This window comes from Adiantum capillus-veneris, chromosome 17 (assembly GCF_014529385.1).
Source record: "Adiantum capillus-veneris isolate H3 chromosome 17, ASM1452938v2, whole genome shotgun sequence".
NCBI classification, from domain to species: Eukaryota; Viridiplantae; Streptophyta; class Polypodiopsida; order Polypodiales; family Pteridaceae; genus Adiantum; species Adiantum capillus-veneris.
This window is the reverse complement of record NC_140947.1, coordinates 30,376,092-30,395,622: the sequence shown is the minus strand read 5'-3', so window position 1 is coordinate 30,395,622 and position 19,531 is coordinate 30,376,092. Positions and strand designations below refer to the sequence as shown.

Genomic DNA, 19,531 nt, shown 5'->3' with positions numbered 1-19,531 from the left:
CACCTCCACTGAGACATGGGGGGAATATGCCACATCTCTCTACACAGTATCAGGACAACCACCTCTGCCAGACCCTCTAGAGACATGCCCGAAGACATGTTCTTTCTTTACTGCCAAGAGGGTAAGGAAAGCTATTGACAGGATGAAGACAAGGAGAGCACATGATCATGATGGTCTGGTAGTAGAGCACTTCATCCATGCCAGAGATATGCTTGCAGAGCTCCTGGCTATGATGTTTAATCGAGCCATGTATGAAGGCTTCCCCAAGACTTGGAGTATGTCCACGATTGTGGCTATTTTCAAGTCAGGGGATCCCATGATTCCCGGGAATTATCGCACCAACATGGTTGGTCACACATTAGCTAGGCTATATGCATCCATTCTTGAACAGGAGCTGAGTAGATGGGCAGAGCGAGAGGGCATAGGAGCACCAGGGCAAGCAGGTTTCAGGAGAGGTTTCTCCACTCTTCACCAGATTCTGACACTCAGCTATTATTGAGGAGGGTAGACACCTTGGCAAGAGGATCTATTGTAGCTTTGTGGATTTCCGCAAAGCCTTCGACACAGTGCCGAGAGCCAGACTCATACGCAGATTACAGGACATGGGTGTGTCTGCAGAGCTGATTTGGGGGATTTTGGCTCTATGCAGGACAGTGATGGGGAGGGTACGCACCACTGAGGGAATGTCTGAGATGGTCCTCTCCACTATTGGAGTAAAGCAGGGATGCCCCCTATCCCCGACTCTTTTTGGGATGTATGTGGATGAGTTTTCGGACTATGTAGAGCGTCAGGGGGACAGGGGGGCTCAGCTAGTAGGGACATGGATTCCGCTGTTACTATATGCCGATGATATTGTGCTCATTTCTGACTCTCCAGAGGGGATGCAGTGTCATTTGGATGCTCTGCATACATTTGCTCGTGACAGTGGATTGTCTGTCAATCTGGGGAAAACCAAGGTTATGGTGTTCAACACCACACCACAATGGGTCAGGAGGTCGGCACCCACATTTATGTATGGCCAGGAGACTGTGGAGTACACAGATGCATATACTTATCTTGGGGTAGTCTTTGTTGGACCGGTGTTGTCACTAAGGAGAGCATCAGAGACTAGACTGACGAGAGCATATGCAGCTTTGGGAGGACTGGAGAGGATGTGTTCGCAGGTTCAGTTTCAGGAACCGCGAACAAAGCTTTGGCTTTTTGACACTCTAGTGACTCCAGCTATGCTCTATGGAGTTCAAGTATGGGGACCCTCAGTAGAGCAGCAGGGAAGATTTGGCAACACAAACGGATGGAGATGTATGGAGAGGCCTGTGGTCTCCATGATCGCTCGGATGATTCGAGCTAAGGCCTCGGTACCACATGAGATTATCCGAGCCGAGCTAGCCGCCCCCCCCTCCTCATGGTGGAGGCATTGACGAGATCAGTTTCCTTTATGCACGGTCTTTGGGATCTCCCCAGGGACAGATATGCTCAGCTTGTCCTGGAGTCATCTCGACAACTAGCTCTACAAGGTGATACAGCATGTTGGTATGGACAGATGACAGCATGGTTTCAGTCGCATGGTCTCAACATGGATAGATTACCTCCGCTTCAATACTCCCTGGATGCACCCTCTCTGTCCCTCACACGAACAGAGATCACCAAACTCATACGCCAGGATCTGATTAAGCTAGATACCAAGAGCACATGGATACAGCCGACACAGGAGTGGAACACGAAGATGGCCTTCTACAGAGAGCATCTTCTCAAACTCACGGAGGACGGCTTTGTGACTAGGCTTGCATACATGGACACACACTTATCTCATGGGATAAGATGCGCTATTGGACAGATACGCACATCCTCACATCAGCTCCAACTCGAGATTGGCCGTTTTCGAGGGTGTCGGCAGGAGCTAGGATATGTCACCTATGTAACTTAGAGCCAGAGACAGAATTGCACTACACATGTCACTACCCGGCATACTATGAGTTACGCGGCCGCCTCCACTACCTGTTCAGAGAAGGGTTCGGACCTTTTTCTAGAGTCATGAGATACAAGGATCAGAGGTGTCTCGGATTGTTCCTGCTAGAGCTGCGCAAACTTAGGGAGAGCTTGCTGAGGACATTAGAGGAAAGACAGTCTCAGAGACGAATTTCAGATTTCTTTACACCAGCCAGAGAAGAGCCAACAGAGCAGTCATTACAACAGATCTCAGAGCCTAATCATACTAGAGGTACACTGCTTGATCGAGCCACGGAGCTTGGCAGATCTAGACGTCCACGACCTCGGGGGGTCTGCCGCTACCGACAAAGGCTGCAACAAAAGATACAGATCACTCTAGCTCGACATGCAAGACGCCCAACCAGAGTATTGACCATGGAGGAGGTCGATGAGATCCGACAGCGACCGATGAGAGATTTCATCTAAACCCCCCCCCCCCTATTTCCTTTCTCCTTAGTGTTTTAGATTTAGTTCTTTGTAACTCTCTAATTTCCGTACTCAGACATGGTATCAGATTCACCAATTGTAACTTTTTGGTCTCATAGGTCATTTTGGCCTTTTGAAGACGTTAATATAACATTTCATTTCATTTCATTTCTCTCTCTCTCTCTCTCTCTCTCTCTCTCTCTCTCTCTCTGTGTGTGTGTGTGTGTGTGTGTGTGTGTGTGTGTGCAGAGGACAATGGATTGTCTGTGAACCTTGGTAAGACCAAGGTAATTGTGTTTTAACACCACGGCACAGTGGGTAAGGAGGTCCGCCCCCACTTTTACATACGGTTGAGAGACTGTGGAGTATGCAGATACATACACTTATCTTGGGGGTTTTCAGTGGTCCGGTACTTTCCCTGAGGCGTGCAGCAGATATGCGATTGACCAAAGCCTATGCAGCATTTTGGAGACTTGAGAGGATATGTTCGCAGGTTCAGTTCCAAGAACCTTGGACAAAGCTTTTTGGCTCTTTGACACTTTGGTCACTTTGGCCATGCTGTACGGGGTGGAGATATGGGGCCCCTCAGTTGATCATCATAGGAGAGTTGGCAGTACTGATGGATGGAGATGTATGGAGAAGCCCTTGGTGTCTATGATTTCTCGGATGATTAGGGCCAAGGCCTCAGTACCACATGCATTATTAGGGCGGAGCTCGCTGCTCCTCCATTGGTAGTGGAGGCACTCACTTGATTAGTTTCATTTATGCATAGCACTTGGGCTCTCCCTAGAGACAGATATGCTCGATTAGCTCTAAAGTCTTCGCGACATCTGGCATTGCAGGGAGATAGATCATGTTGGTATGCAGAGATGGCATCTTGGTTTCAATTACATGGCTTTAGTATGGATCGGCTACCCCCATTTCAGTACTCTCTGGATGCACCCTCCATCTCCCTCACTAGGGTAGAGATTACCAGGCTCATCAGACAGGACTTGATTCAGTTGGATACGAAGAGGACATGGATACAACCTACGCATGAGCTAGGTACGAAGATGACTTTCTATATAGAGCATTTTCTCCGACTCACGGAGGATGGTTTTGTGATCAGACCAGGATGCATGGACACTCATCTATTCCACGGGATACGATGTGCTATTGGTCAGATACGCACATCCTCACATCAGCTAGAGATCGAGACAGGCAGATTTAGAGGAGTACCCGCTGAGTCCAGGCTTTGTCAGGTGTGCCAGATAGAGCTAGAGACAGAGCTACATTACATATGTCACTGCCCAATATACTATGAGATACGAGGCCGCTTTCACTGTCTATTCAAAGAGGGTTTTGGGCCACTTTCTAGAGTCATGAGATACGAGGATCAGAGATGCCTCGGATTATACTTACTGGAGATTCGCAAACACAGAGAGGACCTCTTGAAGAGGGGCACAATGAGAGAGATCCAGCAATAGCGGAAGATTACAGATTTCTTTCAGTCACAGACAGAGGAGTCCGAGCAGCTCCATCAGCATAACAACACCAGAGGCACCAGAGGCATACTGTTTGATTGGGTGATACTAGATAGAGTTGGGGCGGTCACGTCGCCCACGGATGAGGGGGCCCTCTCGACATCGACGCAAATTCCGACAGAGGATCCATACCATACTGGCGCGACATAGGAGCCATCCCAACAGAGTGCCTACCTTGGAGGACATTGAATCTTTATAGCGTTTTGGATACTGATGTATATGTATATGATGCCTCGACTGTCAGAGAGCTCCATTGTATCAGCTCACCCCTCCCCCTTTTTGTATTCCCTTTGTATCAGCTTTCACCCCACCCCTACCTACTATTTTCTTTTCAGTTCTTTTTACTTTTTGTACCGAGACCTGGTATAAGATTCACCACATGTAACCTTTTGGTCTCATAGGTCATTTTGGCCTTTTGAAGACGTTAATATTACATTTCATTTCATCTCTCTCTCTTTCATTTGACTGCGAGTAGGAATGCAGCAGGGGGCAAAGTGCAGGCAGCTCACTCGTGTGTTGCAGCAGGGCAAGCTCGTCTCGGCTCTCTCTCTCTCTCTCTCTCTCTCTCTCTCTCTCTCTCTCTCTCTCTCTCTCTCTCTCAATGCAGGGCACGTCTCTTTACAGGCTGTTGACGCGCAGGCTCAACAGAGGGACGAGGAAGCAAGGGGGCGTGTGGTTGAGGCGAGGGAGGTAGGAGGCAGGTGCAACGGGGGGGGGGGGGGGGGGGGGGGGGGGGGGGGGGGGCTGCAGAGGAGCAGGAGGTGCACGCAGAGAGAGAAGAGACAGGAGGGGCGAGATTGGCAAAAAGGAAGGCGCACAGTGCTGCTGTTGGTTGAGGCAGTGACGGGGCAAAAGCCGTAGCAGGGCTGAACGAAGGCTCGAGGGAAGGGGGGGGGGGGGGGGAGCAACAGGTGTGTGCACGGAGCGCTCTCTCTCTCTCTCTCTCTCTCACACACACACACACACACGGATACATACCCACACACACACTACACACATACACGCATACACACACGTACTCCCTCTCTTCCCCTTCTCCCCTCTTCTTCACAATATGAAGAGAGGGTAGTTACGAAGACAACCATGTCTTCCCCCATCATCAAGACGCCGGCATCGACAATGAAGACAATCTTCATGCTCACGAACAAGAGGCTTGCACAATTGGAGAAGGACATGAAAGAATGGCGGATGGAGAGAGAGATATGGGAGGAGGAGAAAGCCACCTTCATCAAGCTATGGAACGAAGAGAAGGAGGACATGAGTGCGGAAATCCAAAATCTCAAAGAGGAGCAGGAGAGAAGGGAACGGGAGAACGAGAAGGAGAGGGAGAGATGGAGGAAAGAGCAAGAAGAGATGAAGGCACAAATCGATCTCCTTCATGCTTCCATCACATCCCTCACCCCCGAGGAAGGAGAGATTAAAGAGGAGGCTAAGGAAGCCCTCAAGGAGGAGATCACCAAAGCCCTCACCGCAAGCATTGAGGACAAATTAGAGGCCACCAAAGAAGGATGGGTCGAAGTGGTCAAAAAGAACATCAAGAAGGTAGCAAGAGAGGAAGCCCAAAAAGATGAGGTACTCATCGTACACACAACCATCGAGGAGGAGAAGATGCGACAAGCTCGCCGTCTCAATGTGCGAGTGACCGGCATCAAAGAAGAAGAAGGGTCTACACCCGAGAGCGATGGGAAAGCTTTATGCAAGAAAGTGGGATACAAGGAAGAAGAGATCCCTTTCTCCAAAGTTTGGAGAGCCGACAAAGATCCAAAGAAGAGAGCTCTCATCCTCCAATTCGCCTCCGAGGAGTCTCGAACTTCTTTCCTCCGAAAGAGGGTCATCTTGAGAGGGCTAGAAGGCCCCCCGATTTATCTTGATGATGACCTCACAAAGATGCAACAAGATCACCGTCGCGCGTGCATGCCTAGAGTCCACCAAGCCCGCAAAGAAGGGAAGAAGGCAGTATATCGAGATGGTAGGGTTATCATTGATGGCAAGACCATCGCATAGGGACTCGCGGCATGTGGGACACACGAGGAGATTCATGTCACGGTTTGGAATTGCAATGGAGACCTATGGACACACCCAGAGAGACTTGAGGAGGTGATGAGAGGTCGAGACATCATTCTACTTACAGAGACACACGAGAGCCCAGAGAGAGGGTTACCACAGATACATGGATTCCAGTGGGAGTCTCTACATCGGGGATGTATGCGCCAGCACACCACTCGCGGCTCAAGAGGAGTGGCCATACTCTTTAGACAGGGGCTTCACAGCAGACTACAGATTGTTGCCCGGGACCCACAGGCCCGCTACATGTGGATTCGCCTCGAGCTCTCACGAGACAGGATCGTCTACATTGCCCTTTGCTACTTTGCTCCCACAGGCTCCAGATTCGCCCCTATTGAGCAGGAGTCACCGTACGCATGCCTCACGGAGGAGATTATGGAGTACTCCACACTGGGTGAAGTCTTCCTTATGGGAGACTTCAATGCTTGTACGCGCAGTGAGCAGTGTGAGGCATATGACCACGAGGACCCAGAGGCACTACACACTCTAGATGAGGAGGCTACTATGAGAGATACAGCAGACAGAGCTCCAGTCATAGCCTACGGACGACATCTACTTCGACTTGGCTCCCAGCACCGTCTCGTTATTTATAACGGGATGGTCCAGTGGCCCACCTCAGGGGGCCTGACTTGTATGCCACATGGAGTTGCAGAGGGAGGGGGGAGTACAGTCGACTATATTCTGGGACCCAGGGAGGCTACACACCTTATCACATCCTTCACCATTCCACCCATACCCATCGGAGCCGACCACACATACCTCTCTTTCTCCATCACCGGAGATACCATCCCACACAGCTCCACAGCACACACTCCACACACCACCATCCATTTCACACATGAGCTAGCCTCTCTCTACTCGGCCGAGGTCGAGCATGGCCTATGCCTCCTCCACCCATCCACACCACTCTCAGTTCTCACATCACATATCTCTTCCGTTCTCCACACTTCAGCTATTAGCTCTTTTCCACACACCACTCACATAGGACGCACTCCCCCCCTCGGGACTATGCCTCAGAACCGCTGGTATGATGATGAGTGCAGAGAGCTATACCGACGCCTCCATGCACGGCGAGCCTTAGGAGAGATCGCAGAGAGAGAGGCCAGACGGCATATGAAGACGCTGACACGCCAAAAGCGGCGAGCATTCGAAGAGGCACAGGAGCTTGACCTATACTGCCTATTCATGAGCATGGATAGCGCGATAGCATGGCGCACCCTGCGCGAGCCACGTCCGACTACAGCTATTGAGGATCCACAGATATGGCATGATTATGCAGAGCGACTTTACGAGGTGCCAGGGCAGCCTCCTATCCCACAGCCACACGAGCCACGCCCCACGTGCTCCTCCTTTACAGCAGAGATGGTAGAGAGGGCCATACGCCGCATGCAGCACAGACGATCAGCTGACCATACTGGATTACAGAGTGAGCACATCATTTATGCGGCCTCCACCATAGCCCCGTTGATTGCACATGTCTTCAACCGGGCTATAGGGGAGGGCTTCCCAGAGGAGTGGACACAGCACACCATAGTGCCTATCCACAAATCTGGCGACACTCTGGACCCAGGGAACTACAGGACTATCATGATTGGCCACACGATGGCCAAGCTATATGGAGCAGTACTTGAGGCACAGCTCAGCTGCTACGCAGAGATCGAGGGTTTACGAGCTCCAGGCCAGGCAGGTTTCAGACGAGCTTTCTCCACCACTGATCACATCTTCGTTCTGCGCTGCCTCATTGATGGGGCAAAGGCGCGGAAGAAGAGGCTTTACTGCTGCTTTGTGGATTTCCGCAAGGCCTTTGACACAGTCCCACGCGAGAGACTCTTCCAGCGCCTTCACAGCATTGGGATACCAACAGAGATGATTTGGGCCATATATGCTCTCTACGAGAAGGTGACGGGTCGAGTTTGTTGCCCAGGCGGTTTTTCAGAGACCATTGCTAGCACCATTGGTGTTAAGCAAGGATGCCCACTCTCCCCGACACTCTTTGGGCTCTACATCGATGAGATCTCCGACTACATACTGCGAGCAGGGGGAGAGGGGAGCGACTTGGCAGGTACTCCGGTCCACATCATGTTATATGCTGATGATATTGTGTTGATTTCAGAGTCACCCGAGGGCTTGCAACGCCATCTTGAGGCCTTGGACGAATTCAGCACACACAGGGGGTTGACTGTGAACCTTGGCAAAACCAAGGTTATGATCTTTCACACATCCAGTGCAATGAGGAGCGCTGCCACCTTCACAGCAGCAGGAGGACAGGTTGATGTAGTCACCTCCTATGTCTACCTTGGCATCACATTCACCAGCCTACCAGGACCCTTCACTATGAGGCAGGCTGTTGCTGACAGGCTCACCCGAGGATATGCAGCTCTGGCCATGCTAGAGCGGAGATGCCACCAGGCACACTTTCAGGAACCTCGCACGAACGGGTGGCTTTTCGACACCTTAGTCACCCCGGCCTTGATGTACTCGACGGCAGTATGGGCACCAGGATTGACAGCTGACCAGTGGACACAGCTTGAGAGGCCACAGGTATGTATGATCTCACGCTTGCTCCGCAGCAAGAAGACAGTGCCACATGACATTATTAGAGCCGAGCTCGCCACACCACCTATGGTGGTAGAGGCACTATTCCAAACAGTCTGCTTCATCCAGAGGATGAGAGAGCTACCTCCTGACAGACTTACTCGTAGAGCATTTGAGGCAGCTTTACAGCTATCAGAGAGTGGGCATGAGAGAGCATGGTACTCACAGGTCAGAGCATGGTTTGAGGGACACGGTCTTGACATGGAGAGCCTACCACCATTCCAGTACGACCCCCACTCACCATATGTTCACCTCTCTCACAGTGAGAGGAACTTGGTATTGAGACAGGATCTGTGGCAGCTATACACTAGGAGAGTCTGGGAGTCACCTGGCTTGGGGACGAGGATGTCAGATTACAGAGACCAGTTTCTCACCATATTGTCTGGGGGGTTCATACAGAGACCACGCTACATGGACACATATATGCCACATAGCTCACGGGTGGCGATTGGTCAGCTGAGAGTGGCTTCACACAGGTTAGAGATTGAGATCGGGAGACATACTGGTGTTCCCAGGGAGGAGCGAGTCTGCAGAGCCTGCACAGAGGAGGTGGAGAGTGAGGAGCACTTTGTATGTAGATGCAGAGCATACACTGAGATCAGAGGCAGGTACGAGGCCTTATTCAGAGGACAGCCCACTCTCCGAGAGATCATGGACTCTCGAGATCAGAGACAGCTCGGACAGTTCTTACTAGAGATACAGAGCCATCGGGACACACTACTACAGCCACACACAGCTACACAGACAGAGGGGAGACAGTCGCAGCTCACAGACTTCTTTCAGAGGATTGCCGCCCCTCCCTCACCGGACACTCAGAGGGGAGTGACACTCCCACAGGCGGAGGTGAGCCGAGCTAGACGACGACCACGAGTCACAGGCTACAGGGGCGCGAGCTCCCACCACCGACAGATCGAGGAGATCCGAGCCCGGGAGCGCCGTGCCACTGAGGAGCGAGTGGCCCAGATGAGGGCCGACCCGACAGCTTTCATCCGGGTAGCCTTGGCACCAGACCCGCCCATGTACCACATCTTACATCCCCCCATTAGTACAGGATGGAGCTAGATAGCTTGATGCATTCTCATGATTGTACTACCTTGAGCATATAGACATGCATATACCCCTAGAGATAGAGCTCCATCCCTCCTCAGATACCCCACTACCGACATTCAGTTCAGTTTTGTTTCATTTGTCTTTCCGATAGACGGATGACATACACACCATGTACATTTGATTTGTCTCATAGGCCGATTTCGGCCTGACATAGACGTTAAAAATCTTTCTTTCTTTCTTTCTCTCTCTCTCTCTCTCTCTCTCTCTCTCTCTCTCTCTCTCGTAGTTGAGGCGCTCACCAGATCCGTTTCCTTCATACACCGCATGTGGGAACTTCCCAGAGACAGATACGTCCACCTTGCACTTGAGTCCTCTCGACAGTTAGCCATGCAGGGAGATACAACATGTTGGTATGGGGAGATGACATCATGGTTCCAGGCGCATGGGTTCAGTATAAACAGATTGCCCCCCTTCCAGTACTCACTGGATGCACCCTCTCTGACTCTTACACAGTCCGAGACCACCAGGCTCATCTGCCAGGACCTGACTCAGTTAGACACCAGGAGGACATGGATATAGCCAGCACAGGAGCTGGGCACGAAGATGGCTTTCTACAGAGAGCATCTTCTCCAGCTTTCGGCGGGCGGTTTTGTGACGAGGCCCAGATACATGGACACCCACTTGTCTCATGGGATACGGTGTGCTATTGGCCAGATACGCACATCTGTGTGACATGGAGCCTGAGACACCAGAGTTACACTACACATGCCACTACCCCGTCTACTACAAGATACGTTGCCGCTTCCACTGCTTGTTTAGAGAGGGCTTTGGACCTCTCTCCAAAGTTATGAGGTACGAGGATCAGAGGTGCCTGGGTTTGTTTCTGCTCGAGCTGCGCAGACACAGAGAGAGCCTGATGAGAGGAGAGGCTAGCCAGTGTCAGAGACACATCACAGACTTCTTTAGAGCAGACACTGGACACCCAGAGGAGCTACTGTTACAACAGATCTTGTCGCCTCACACCAAAGGCACACTGATCGATCGAGCGACTGAGCTAGGGAGATCCAGATGCCCACGACTGCGGAGGACTACACAGCATCGACGGAGGCTACATCAGAGGATTCGGATCACTTTGGCCCGACATGCACGACGCCCGGTTAGACTGCTAACCATTGAGGAGATTGATGAGATCCGCCAGCGACCAATGCTGGATCTCTTGTGACTTGTGATTTAGCTATCCCGGCTAGCTGCTTAGTTTTAGTTTCTCTCAAAATGAAGTAAAGTAACCTTGTGTTTGTGCCAAGTACTAGATCCGAGTTAAAATTCTTAAACCCTTCCCAAAACCGCATTCAAGTAATGCAATCAGCAGCAAGATTGAAGAACTGTACGAAAAACAAAGCATAGGCTTCCCCCAAAATCTGCGACCGCTTTCTCTGGCTGCCAAAAGCAAAGTCTGAGAGAAGGGGAAAAAATTTCAGAAATATCTCTGTTGTCAGAGAGAAAACCAGCCGCCTTCGGAGAAAGAATCTGTCTAGCAAGGGTAAAATGCTTTAGAGAGAGAAGGACAGGTTTTAGCAAGAGGAAATTGGCATTTTTAGTAATACCGGGAGAGGGAAACACACTGCAAAGTTGGAGAGGAATCTTTTGACTCAGTTCAGTACGGACCACCAGTTTAGGGATGCATCATGCAGTCACCGTTACCGTTAGACAGTTTCAGTAATCAGCTGCTTCTTTCAGAAATCGACCCTAAAAACTGTCACAATGTTTATCAGAGTTTTGTGACACCTCAGATGTTTCCCAAGACTTCCGTTTTCCTTGTGGGTTCGTTCGACATGGCATCGATGATGGATCAGTTATTTCTTGAGACTTTGACTTTCCTTGTGAGGTCGTTTGACATATGGTGTAGTACTGCGCTAGGGCTATACAGACAACTATCTTCAACGGATCTCATTTGCTTGTAAGCTCTTGCTTACGAGAGAGTATACATATAGACTCAGCACTTCAAGACCAATTAATCTTGGAAAGCTACTTGTAATTCAAAGTTTATGTGATGATGACTAGGGAAAATCTCACAGTTAGGTGTCAAGCGTTTTGGATTGCTTTTATGATCATGGGCGATTCACTTGATCAGGATGAGAATTGTAGCTTTTAAAATATGTTTATGGTTATAAGAGGGTGGATTACAAGTTGAATGGAACTGGCCTTCTCTTGATGCCTATCAAGATGGCACACTTTGTGACTTCGGGTAGCAGGGCCTGAAAGGGACAAAATCATTTGATTGTGAGAGCTATTAGGTTAGCCGCAGAGGCCATCTGAGTGGAGCTTTTTGATGGCTTCTATCTGGTGTGTGTAGTCAAGCGGGTTGCTTCAATGCTCTTTGATGCAGTTGTACGTGTTTTCAGAAAGAAACTGTTCTGAATTTTTTGAAAGAGTTTTGCAAGCAGTCTGTTTCTGAATGTTAATGGATCTCGATAGTGGGCCTTGATATGTATGGAACTTATCAATCTCTCTCAAACACATGGAGCTCCTTTGATTGATAGCTTGAAATTGCATCTCTTAGTTAGTAACAATTTCTAGATCTCATTTTTCCCTTAACGAGAAGGCCGGTTTTTCTAATTCCTCTTAAAGCTTTGTGTTTTGAGTAAATCCACAAATCTGATTCTTACGACTCTATTTTTCTACTCTTAAAACTTCAACTTTTTCCTGGACAGAGACACTTTTGTAAAGACAATGGCCGGGGAGAGTCCCAACGATCGCAATGATAGAGGTTAGTAAGGCCCTCAATTATCTGTGCTTGTTTTTCTTTGTACCCTTTATGTCCAAGCACAGTCATTAGTCTTTTTCTATAAATCTGATAGCTATCCGCTCTGCAAGCCTTTGGTATCAGAAGCACTTGGGAAAGGGCCCACCTATTCTCTTGCTTACTAATGATGCAGAAAACAAAAGAAAAGCACTTCAAGAAGGCATACGCACTGAGACAGGTATAAATCACACAGGTCAGGTAATTGCTTTGCATTTGAAAATTACTCTTGAACAATTCTTACTGTTTTTTATCTACTGCTTTAGTGCAAACATATGTGGAATCGCTAGGGCAGCCTGAGCTACTTGATTTGGTCAGTCAAGTTGCCGATGGTGATGTTGCAGATATGGAGGTTGAGGATTTACGCCCATCAAAGAAGAAAGTGATTTATCCAGAGGTAGGGCATAGTCATTGGTTGTTGCCTTTAAAAGAGGGGTGGGACATCACTGACACGTAAATCTTTTCTTATTGTGCAGCACAGACCAATGTCAGAGATTACAAGTGGTTTACAAAGAAGAATTTTTTATCAGGGTAAACTTCGTGTGAATCGATACAATACACTTGAGGCTTATGTCAATAGCGAGAGCATTGACGAAGAGATAATTATATATGGGCGCATCAATATGAATCGTGCATTCGACGGTGATGTGGTGGCTGTTGAACTTCTTCCGGAGGATCAATGGAAAGAAGGCAATGTATTGAAGCTTGCTGAAGATGGTAAAGCTTTTTGTTGTTCCAGAGAAACAGAAACAAGCATTTGTGATTATAGAGTAATCCTAATAGCTGTGTCAACTGTTACAACATTGTAGAAGAAGAAGATGAATCAGAGGAAAGGGTAGGATTAGCTCCAGATAGTGCGGATGCTGTGCCACATTTGTCAAAAAGGAAATCTGGTGATCTTGAGACAAAAGTTAATATACGGCCATGTGGACGGGTTGTAGGTGTGATCAAGCGCAATTGGCATTCGTAAGTATATGCTCTCTGTATATTCGTTTGTCTTTATGAAGTGAAGTTTCAGTAGTACCTTCACAAATGAAACAGGTATTGCGGATCTTTGGAGCCCATGCCCATGCCAGCAGGGGCTGGTGGTACTGTGAATGCTTTGTTTGTTTCTTCTGATACCCGAATTCCAAAGATACGTATACAAACTCGTCAACTTGGGAATCTTTTGGACAAAAGAATACTGGTGGCTGTTGATTCATGGGATAGAAGTTTGAAATACCCTGCTGGTCATTATGTAAGAACAATCGGTGACATTGGAGATCGAGAAACAGAAAGTGAGGTATGTAGGAATTACGATTTTTTGCAAAATTACCTCTGAAAAATATTAAGTTTAAATTTTTTTGCAGGTCCTTATGATTGAGAATGACATTAATAATAGACCTTTTTCGGAGCAAGTTCTTGCATGTTTGCCTCCACTACCCTGGTCTGTCTCTCAAGATGACTTAAACTGTACATATCGTGAAGACCTTCGACATATACCTGTCTTCAGTGTGGACCCTCCAGGTGATGCAAAGCATGCCTGTTTTTTCCCCTTTGTGGTTTCAATTTGAGAACTTTGATGGGTCTATTTGGAATAATTAAAGGTTGGAAAGGCTATCTTGCTCATAGCAATAGGAGTTGTCACAGTTTTTTAAGAAGCCTTAATTATACCTTACAACTTAACTGTAAGAAAGGTGCCCTCTATGCATGTTTTGGGTTTCAGCTCAAGTTCTTGCATGCATTCAAGTGTATATATTTGCAACAAGCAAGTATGAGGCTACACTACACTTTTGCCGTGTTATTATAGGAGCAGTCTCATTCACACTCATACATCTGACGGCACCGAGGGGATCAATCCAGTAGGTTGATTACATATTTTAATAGCTAGAATCTTTCTTTGTGGCTCATGTTGAGGAAATATGGTTAATGATTTTTACTAGAGCCACAAATATTTTTCTGCATAGACAGTCTGTACCACCTTTTCAAGCCTTACACAGGTAGAAGCTAGAACCATGTCTTAGGGATGCGCATACAGAGAAACTTTGAAAACCATACAATAGAGAGGATACGAAACTTTATTATCACAACGAACTAAGGTACAGTTGATGGCTTTGTCACCTGTAGCGCCCTCAATTTAGAGTCTAGATGGCGATCTAGATTACTTTAGATGGAGGATATGAGGGTTGATGTTGCACTAAGCATTGGGGATGCTTGGTTGGGTGATAGAATTGTAAGTAATTTTGATGCTGCACCACCCATGGTAGTGGAGGCTTTGTGGTAGACAATATGTCTCCCAGACAGATTCAAAGATATGCCACCAGATCAGCTATCGTATAGCGCTTTTGAGGCATCGAGACAGTTGGCTCAAGCAAGAGATAGAGGATCGTGGTATGCTCAGGTCACCTAGTGGTTCTCACAGCACGCGATTGACATGGGCCACCTTCACCATTCAAATATGAGAGAGATGCACCACATATTCACCTCTCACTGGAGAGGAACAGAGTTCTTAGGCAACACTTGCGGCAGCTTCACACATGATAGATGTGAATATCACTAGACAGCCCCTTCCTCCCAATATGCATCATGCTATACTACAAAGAGCGCTTCATGAGCATTTCGGAGAATGGGTTCATAGAGAGACCTAGAGACATGGAGGGCCTCTTACCACATGGTCCTAGGGTGTAGATTGGCAAACTCAGGGTTTTGTCACGTCGCCTTGAGACACAGACTGGAAAAGCGGCTCAAATCCCCAGAGGCAAGCGGATATGCAGACTACGCGGAGAGGAGGTGGATGGTGAGCAACGAGGGGAGGTGGAGGATGAGGAGGCTGGAGCACTATGTATGCAATTGCAGGGCCTACACTGCCATCAGAGAGTGAGATCCTACCTTGTTCAAGGAGCAGTTCTCCTTCTATCAGCTTGTAGAGTTAGCCAACCAACCCATGCTATGGAGGTTTATACTAGAGATTCACCGACACAGAGAGATCGGTTTACAAGCCCAGAGGGTATGTGACACATATCACCACAATTCTTGTAGAGATTCACCTCTTTTTCGACAGCCACACAACAGGAAATTATCCTACAGAGAGTAGGGACACTCAGAGCTAGCACGAGATCCATTTTTGATGTATAGCATACTACACCTCCAGTATAGTACAAGACGGAGTTATCCAGAGTGCATATATTATATCGTACTTGTATACCCCTTGCATATTGTCTAGCATTCTCAACCCCTAGCGGTAGAGCTTCATCCTCCCTGGTCATCACTAATTGTACACCCACCAGTTCATTAATTAGCTTTAGGCTTTTAGCTACAGCTTTTTTTTGTTTCAGATGACCAAGGGTATAGCACATGTAGGTGGAGTCCGGACTTTTGAAGTTGTTAATAAAATTTTTCTTCCTTTCTTTCTTTTTAATCTCCTCTCTCATAAGGCTCAATTCAGCCTCAATCATCACTTGCAATTTCTCATACATAAATTCATCTTTGGTTTTAGATGCTTCCCTGCTCCATAAGTTCATCTTTAGTTTTAAAAAGCTTCCCTGCTCTTAATGAGCCTGTTGATAACATATCGTCTTGCATCTTCCCTTTGGAAAGTGTGCTTTGCTTTTGGCGGTATCTGATACCTGCTTTCTTCTTCGAGGTTTACTGACCTATGATCTATCCATTCTTGTGCCCGGTGCTTTCACTGCTCATGCACACTGGTTTTGACTTAGCTCTCCTTTCAAATACTCGAGCTAGGTCCTTGCTTAAGCTGCCTCAGCTCAAACAAGCCCCTTGCTTGTCCTTTTGAAGTGGCCCCTTGCTTATCAGAAGTCTCAGAAGCAAGGCCTCTGCTTCTCACCCTTACAACTTCAAATGGGTATGCTAGTACAGTTAAAATTTGTGCAAGAAAATTCAAAATGCTGGTAAATTTGATGTATGGAAAAACCGAGGCAACTGTTGTGCTGGGTGCACAAAATAGTTGGGGTTAATCACACCTTCATAAGCCATAAATCGGGACCTCAATGTGCTTTGTGTTCATGGAAGACATGATTTTTCCAAATGGCCAAGGGAATGCATGCAGCTTTGGTTGTCACAATGAGTAGTCATTGCTTTCTTCATTGAACTCCCAAGTTCGTAAGAACTCTTTTGAGCCCAACTACTTCACAATCTACAGAACTAGAAGCTTTTCATTAGCTTATGTTAGAGAAAGTGTAATAGTTGGCTGCTTATTTATTCAAGGAAATGCTCAGATCCGATCTCCAGTCCAATCCTTGTCACAGTACCCATTTAGAATTTAATGTGTGGGCTATAGATAATACCATAATCTAAAGTATGGTTGACGTAACATGGCACATACACGCATGCATTTCCTTAAGATTCTCTAGGTTTATTGGAGGAGTTGCTCAATATACAACTGCACAAATATCTGGTCCAATATTAGACAAGGAATTAAGCTTCTAACAAGCCTCACGTGCTTCTTGATGTGTCAATTAAGGGTGATGAATCGTTGATGAAAACATACATGGTGGGCATTGATTGTATGGTAACATTTTGTTGATTGACATAATTTTGGAGATGGAAAGTTTTTTTTTATTGAATGCAGAACTTTCTTTCTGTAGCTGCTTGTATCGTTTTTCTTTCCTTGTCTCTATCAGGCATGTCTCTGTAAATGAGAAAGTTTTCTGAAATATGTTTATTTTTTGGATACGTTCAGGATGTAAAGATATTGATGACGCTCTACATTGTACGGCTCTTCCAAATGGGAATTTTGAAGTTGGAGTCCGTATCCCGAAAGTGCATGGAACATTATAGTTTTATGTTTCTTGTTTGGGTCCTGCATAACATATTGTACAGGTTTCTTTTGAGAAGGTTTTTGAATCATGAAAGGAGGTTTTTCTTGAATTGAATGGGGTACCAGATATTGCGGATGTCACAAATTTTGTTCTTCCGGGAACACCTCTCGATGATGAGGCATCTCAAAGGGGTACATCTGTTTATTTGGTAGAGCAGCGAATTGATATGCTTCCAAAGCCCCTAACTGAAGGTATTGATACTGTATAAATAATCATGTGAGCATTGCTGTTAAAACTGAAATTTTACACCATGCACGTTTTTCTGCTTTTTGTAGACATATGTTCTCTTCGAGCAGACGTTGAGAGGTTGGCTTTTTCAGTTATATGGGTAATCTCTGTCTTTCTTTCTCTCACTATTCAAGTAAATTTTACAGGACTATTGTGAGGGCCAAGTGTGTGCAGCCTGATTGCTAGCTCATGCTGGGCTGTTTAAACCAAGACATACATAAGAGTAGTTGCAAAGAGGGTTTTGGTGATGGAATTTAATTTTGGACTCGTGAAGGTGTGACAACTTTTTGTGGTAGTTTGTGGCTTTTTATTCACACCACCTTGCATCCTCTGTGAGCGGATATGGATGCTTATGCATTACTGCAAGGTGCAAGTCTTCCTGGAAATCTATTTTCTGGGAACAACGTCTATATGAGCCGTTAATGGAAGTGCAAATCATCTTTATGGTCCCTGTGTTGGGAACAGGGCGCATCACTGCAAGGTGCAAGTTTTTTGGAACAATGTCTCTCTGCTGCCATTATGACTTATTTGCACAGAAAACATTGGCACATGACCCGAAACAACTGTCTAAAGCCTTCACAAGAAAGATTATTTGCACATCCAATACCAGTTGCTGCACTGTGGCACGCTTTTGATTGGAAAATTCAGCACACTTAAGACCTATGAGAACATGGGAAGGATCTCGCTGTGAAATGCCTCTGTTTAGAATGGTTGAGCTTACGTTGCAGGTCCAAACTGTAGAATTTTTCCTTACTTATAATTGGAGTTATACACTAGCTATAGGGACTGAGGCCGTGATTAATTTCCTGTGTCATAGGGAGTTTAATTGGGGTTGTGAATAAGCTAAATTTTGGTTGTTTTCAGAAGAGCAAATCTTCAATGTTTGGTACTAGATGGACTTCACACAAAAGGTCATCTAGTAGGTTGCCACAACCCTCTGGAGTCCGAACTGCTAAGAAATTGCGATTTTTGCAGCACATCGTTATTTGTGAAATTTTTTGTTAGATGGGTTGACAGAAAATTAGGCATTGATGAAGTGTGCTTTGCAAAAAGATGGGTAGGAGATTATAAGGGCCTCAATCCTCCTTTCCTCTCCTTCATGTTGACAGATTGCCAAGTTCTTGACCTCTCATGGCAAGCTATGACTTCTAACTGATATGGTGGAGGTTTTATTGGATTCAGGAGATGACAAGTGGAGCAGAGGTGCTATCAACGAGATTCACAAAAAGCATAATCAAGTCTGTTGCAGCTTTGTCTTATGTTGAAGCTCAGGCACGCATGGACGACAGGTTATCTTTATTGGTTTTCATTTTTTGAACGACTTCTAGAATTCTGCATTAACTTAACAAATCTTCTTTGAAAAGAGTACTTTCCAGTTGATTTTGGAATTTTGTCTCAAATGATCTAGTGTTTGAATCACTTGGTACTTCTTTTTGCAGCCGCTTGGTGGATCCCCTCACCTCTGATCTACGGAATATGAATTCTCTGGCTAAGGTTAGATTTTTCCAAGTCGAGCATTCCTTTCTGTGCAAATTGTTCTACTTTAATTTAGGCCTTAATTGTGTCAACAGATAATGAGACAGCGCCGCATAGACCGTGGGGCTCTTACGTTGGCTTCTGCCGAGGTTAAGTTTGAAATAGATACTGAGACACACAATCCTCTTGACATAGGTTTGTTTTCACAGAACTCTTTGAAATTTTTATCGCAATGGCTTATGAGATTTCAATCTTGATTGGTGTTTGAGGAATGTTGAGCCAGTTGCCTTCATCTAGTTTCTTTTTAATCTCAGAACTCAACACTGTGGTGTAATTGTCAAAGCGTCTCGAATTGTGGAGACGTTTAAAATGTAGTTTTTATCTATTTAGCTGCACAGGACCCACCGGGGGGTGGGGTGGGGGGATTAGCAAGGTTTAATGAAGAGGACACTATGGTTGCTTTAGAACCTGTCTGATGTCCTCAATGTTTATGGAGGCCACCATACTGCTCATGGAGTGGATATTCTGGATATAAAAGCTCTTACACATGCATGCTCTTGAATACC

At 46.7% G+C, this 19,531-nt stretch overlaps 1 protein-coding gene across 1 annotated transcript in view; it reads left to right on the top strand.

The window, feature by feature from the left end:
- The window catches only part of EMB2763 (ribonuclease II family protein), a 181,982-nt gene that overhangs the window by 61,235 nt on the left and 101,216 nt on the right, over positions 1–19,531 (top strand). Inside the window, exons 4-16 of the mRNA XM_086486415.1 lie at positions 12,356–12,411; positions 12,503–12,625; positions 12,711–12,841; positions 12,921–13,161; positions 13,254–13,410; positions 13,486–13,726; positions 13,794–13,950; positions 17,123–17,191; positions 17,327–17,452; positions 17,537–17,589; positions 18,672–18,778; positions 18,929–18,983; positions 19,061–19,160. Coding sequence (XP_086342541.1) covers positions 12,356–12,411; positions 12,503–12,625; positions 12,711–12,841; positions 12,921–13,161; positions 13,254–13,410; positions 13,486–13,726; positions 13,794–13,950; positions 17,123–17,191; positions 17,327–17,452; positions 17,537–17,589; positions 18,672–18,778; positions 18,929–18,983; positions 19,061–19,160 — 1,616 coding nt within the window. The remainder of the gene's footprint in view (positions 1–12,355; positions 12,412–12,502; positions 12,626–12,710; positions 12,842–12,920; positions 13,162–13,253; positions 13,411–13,485; positions 13,727–13,793; positions 13,951–17,122; positions 17,192–17,326; positions 17,453–17,536; positions 17,590–18,671; positions 18,779–18,928; positions 18,984–19,060; positions 19,161–19,531) is intronic.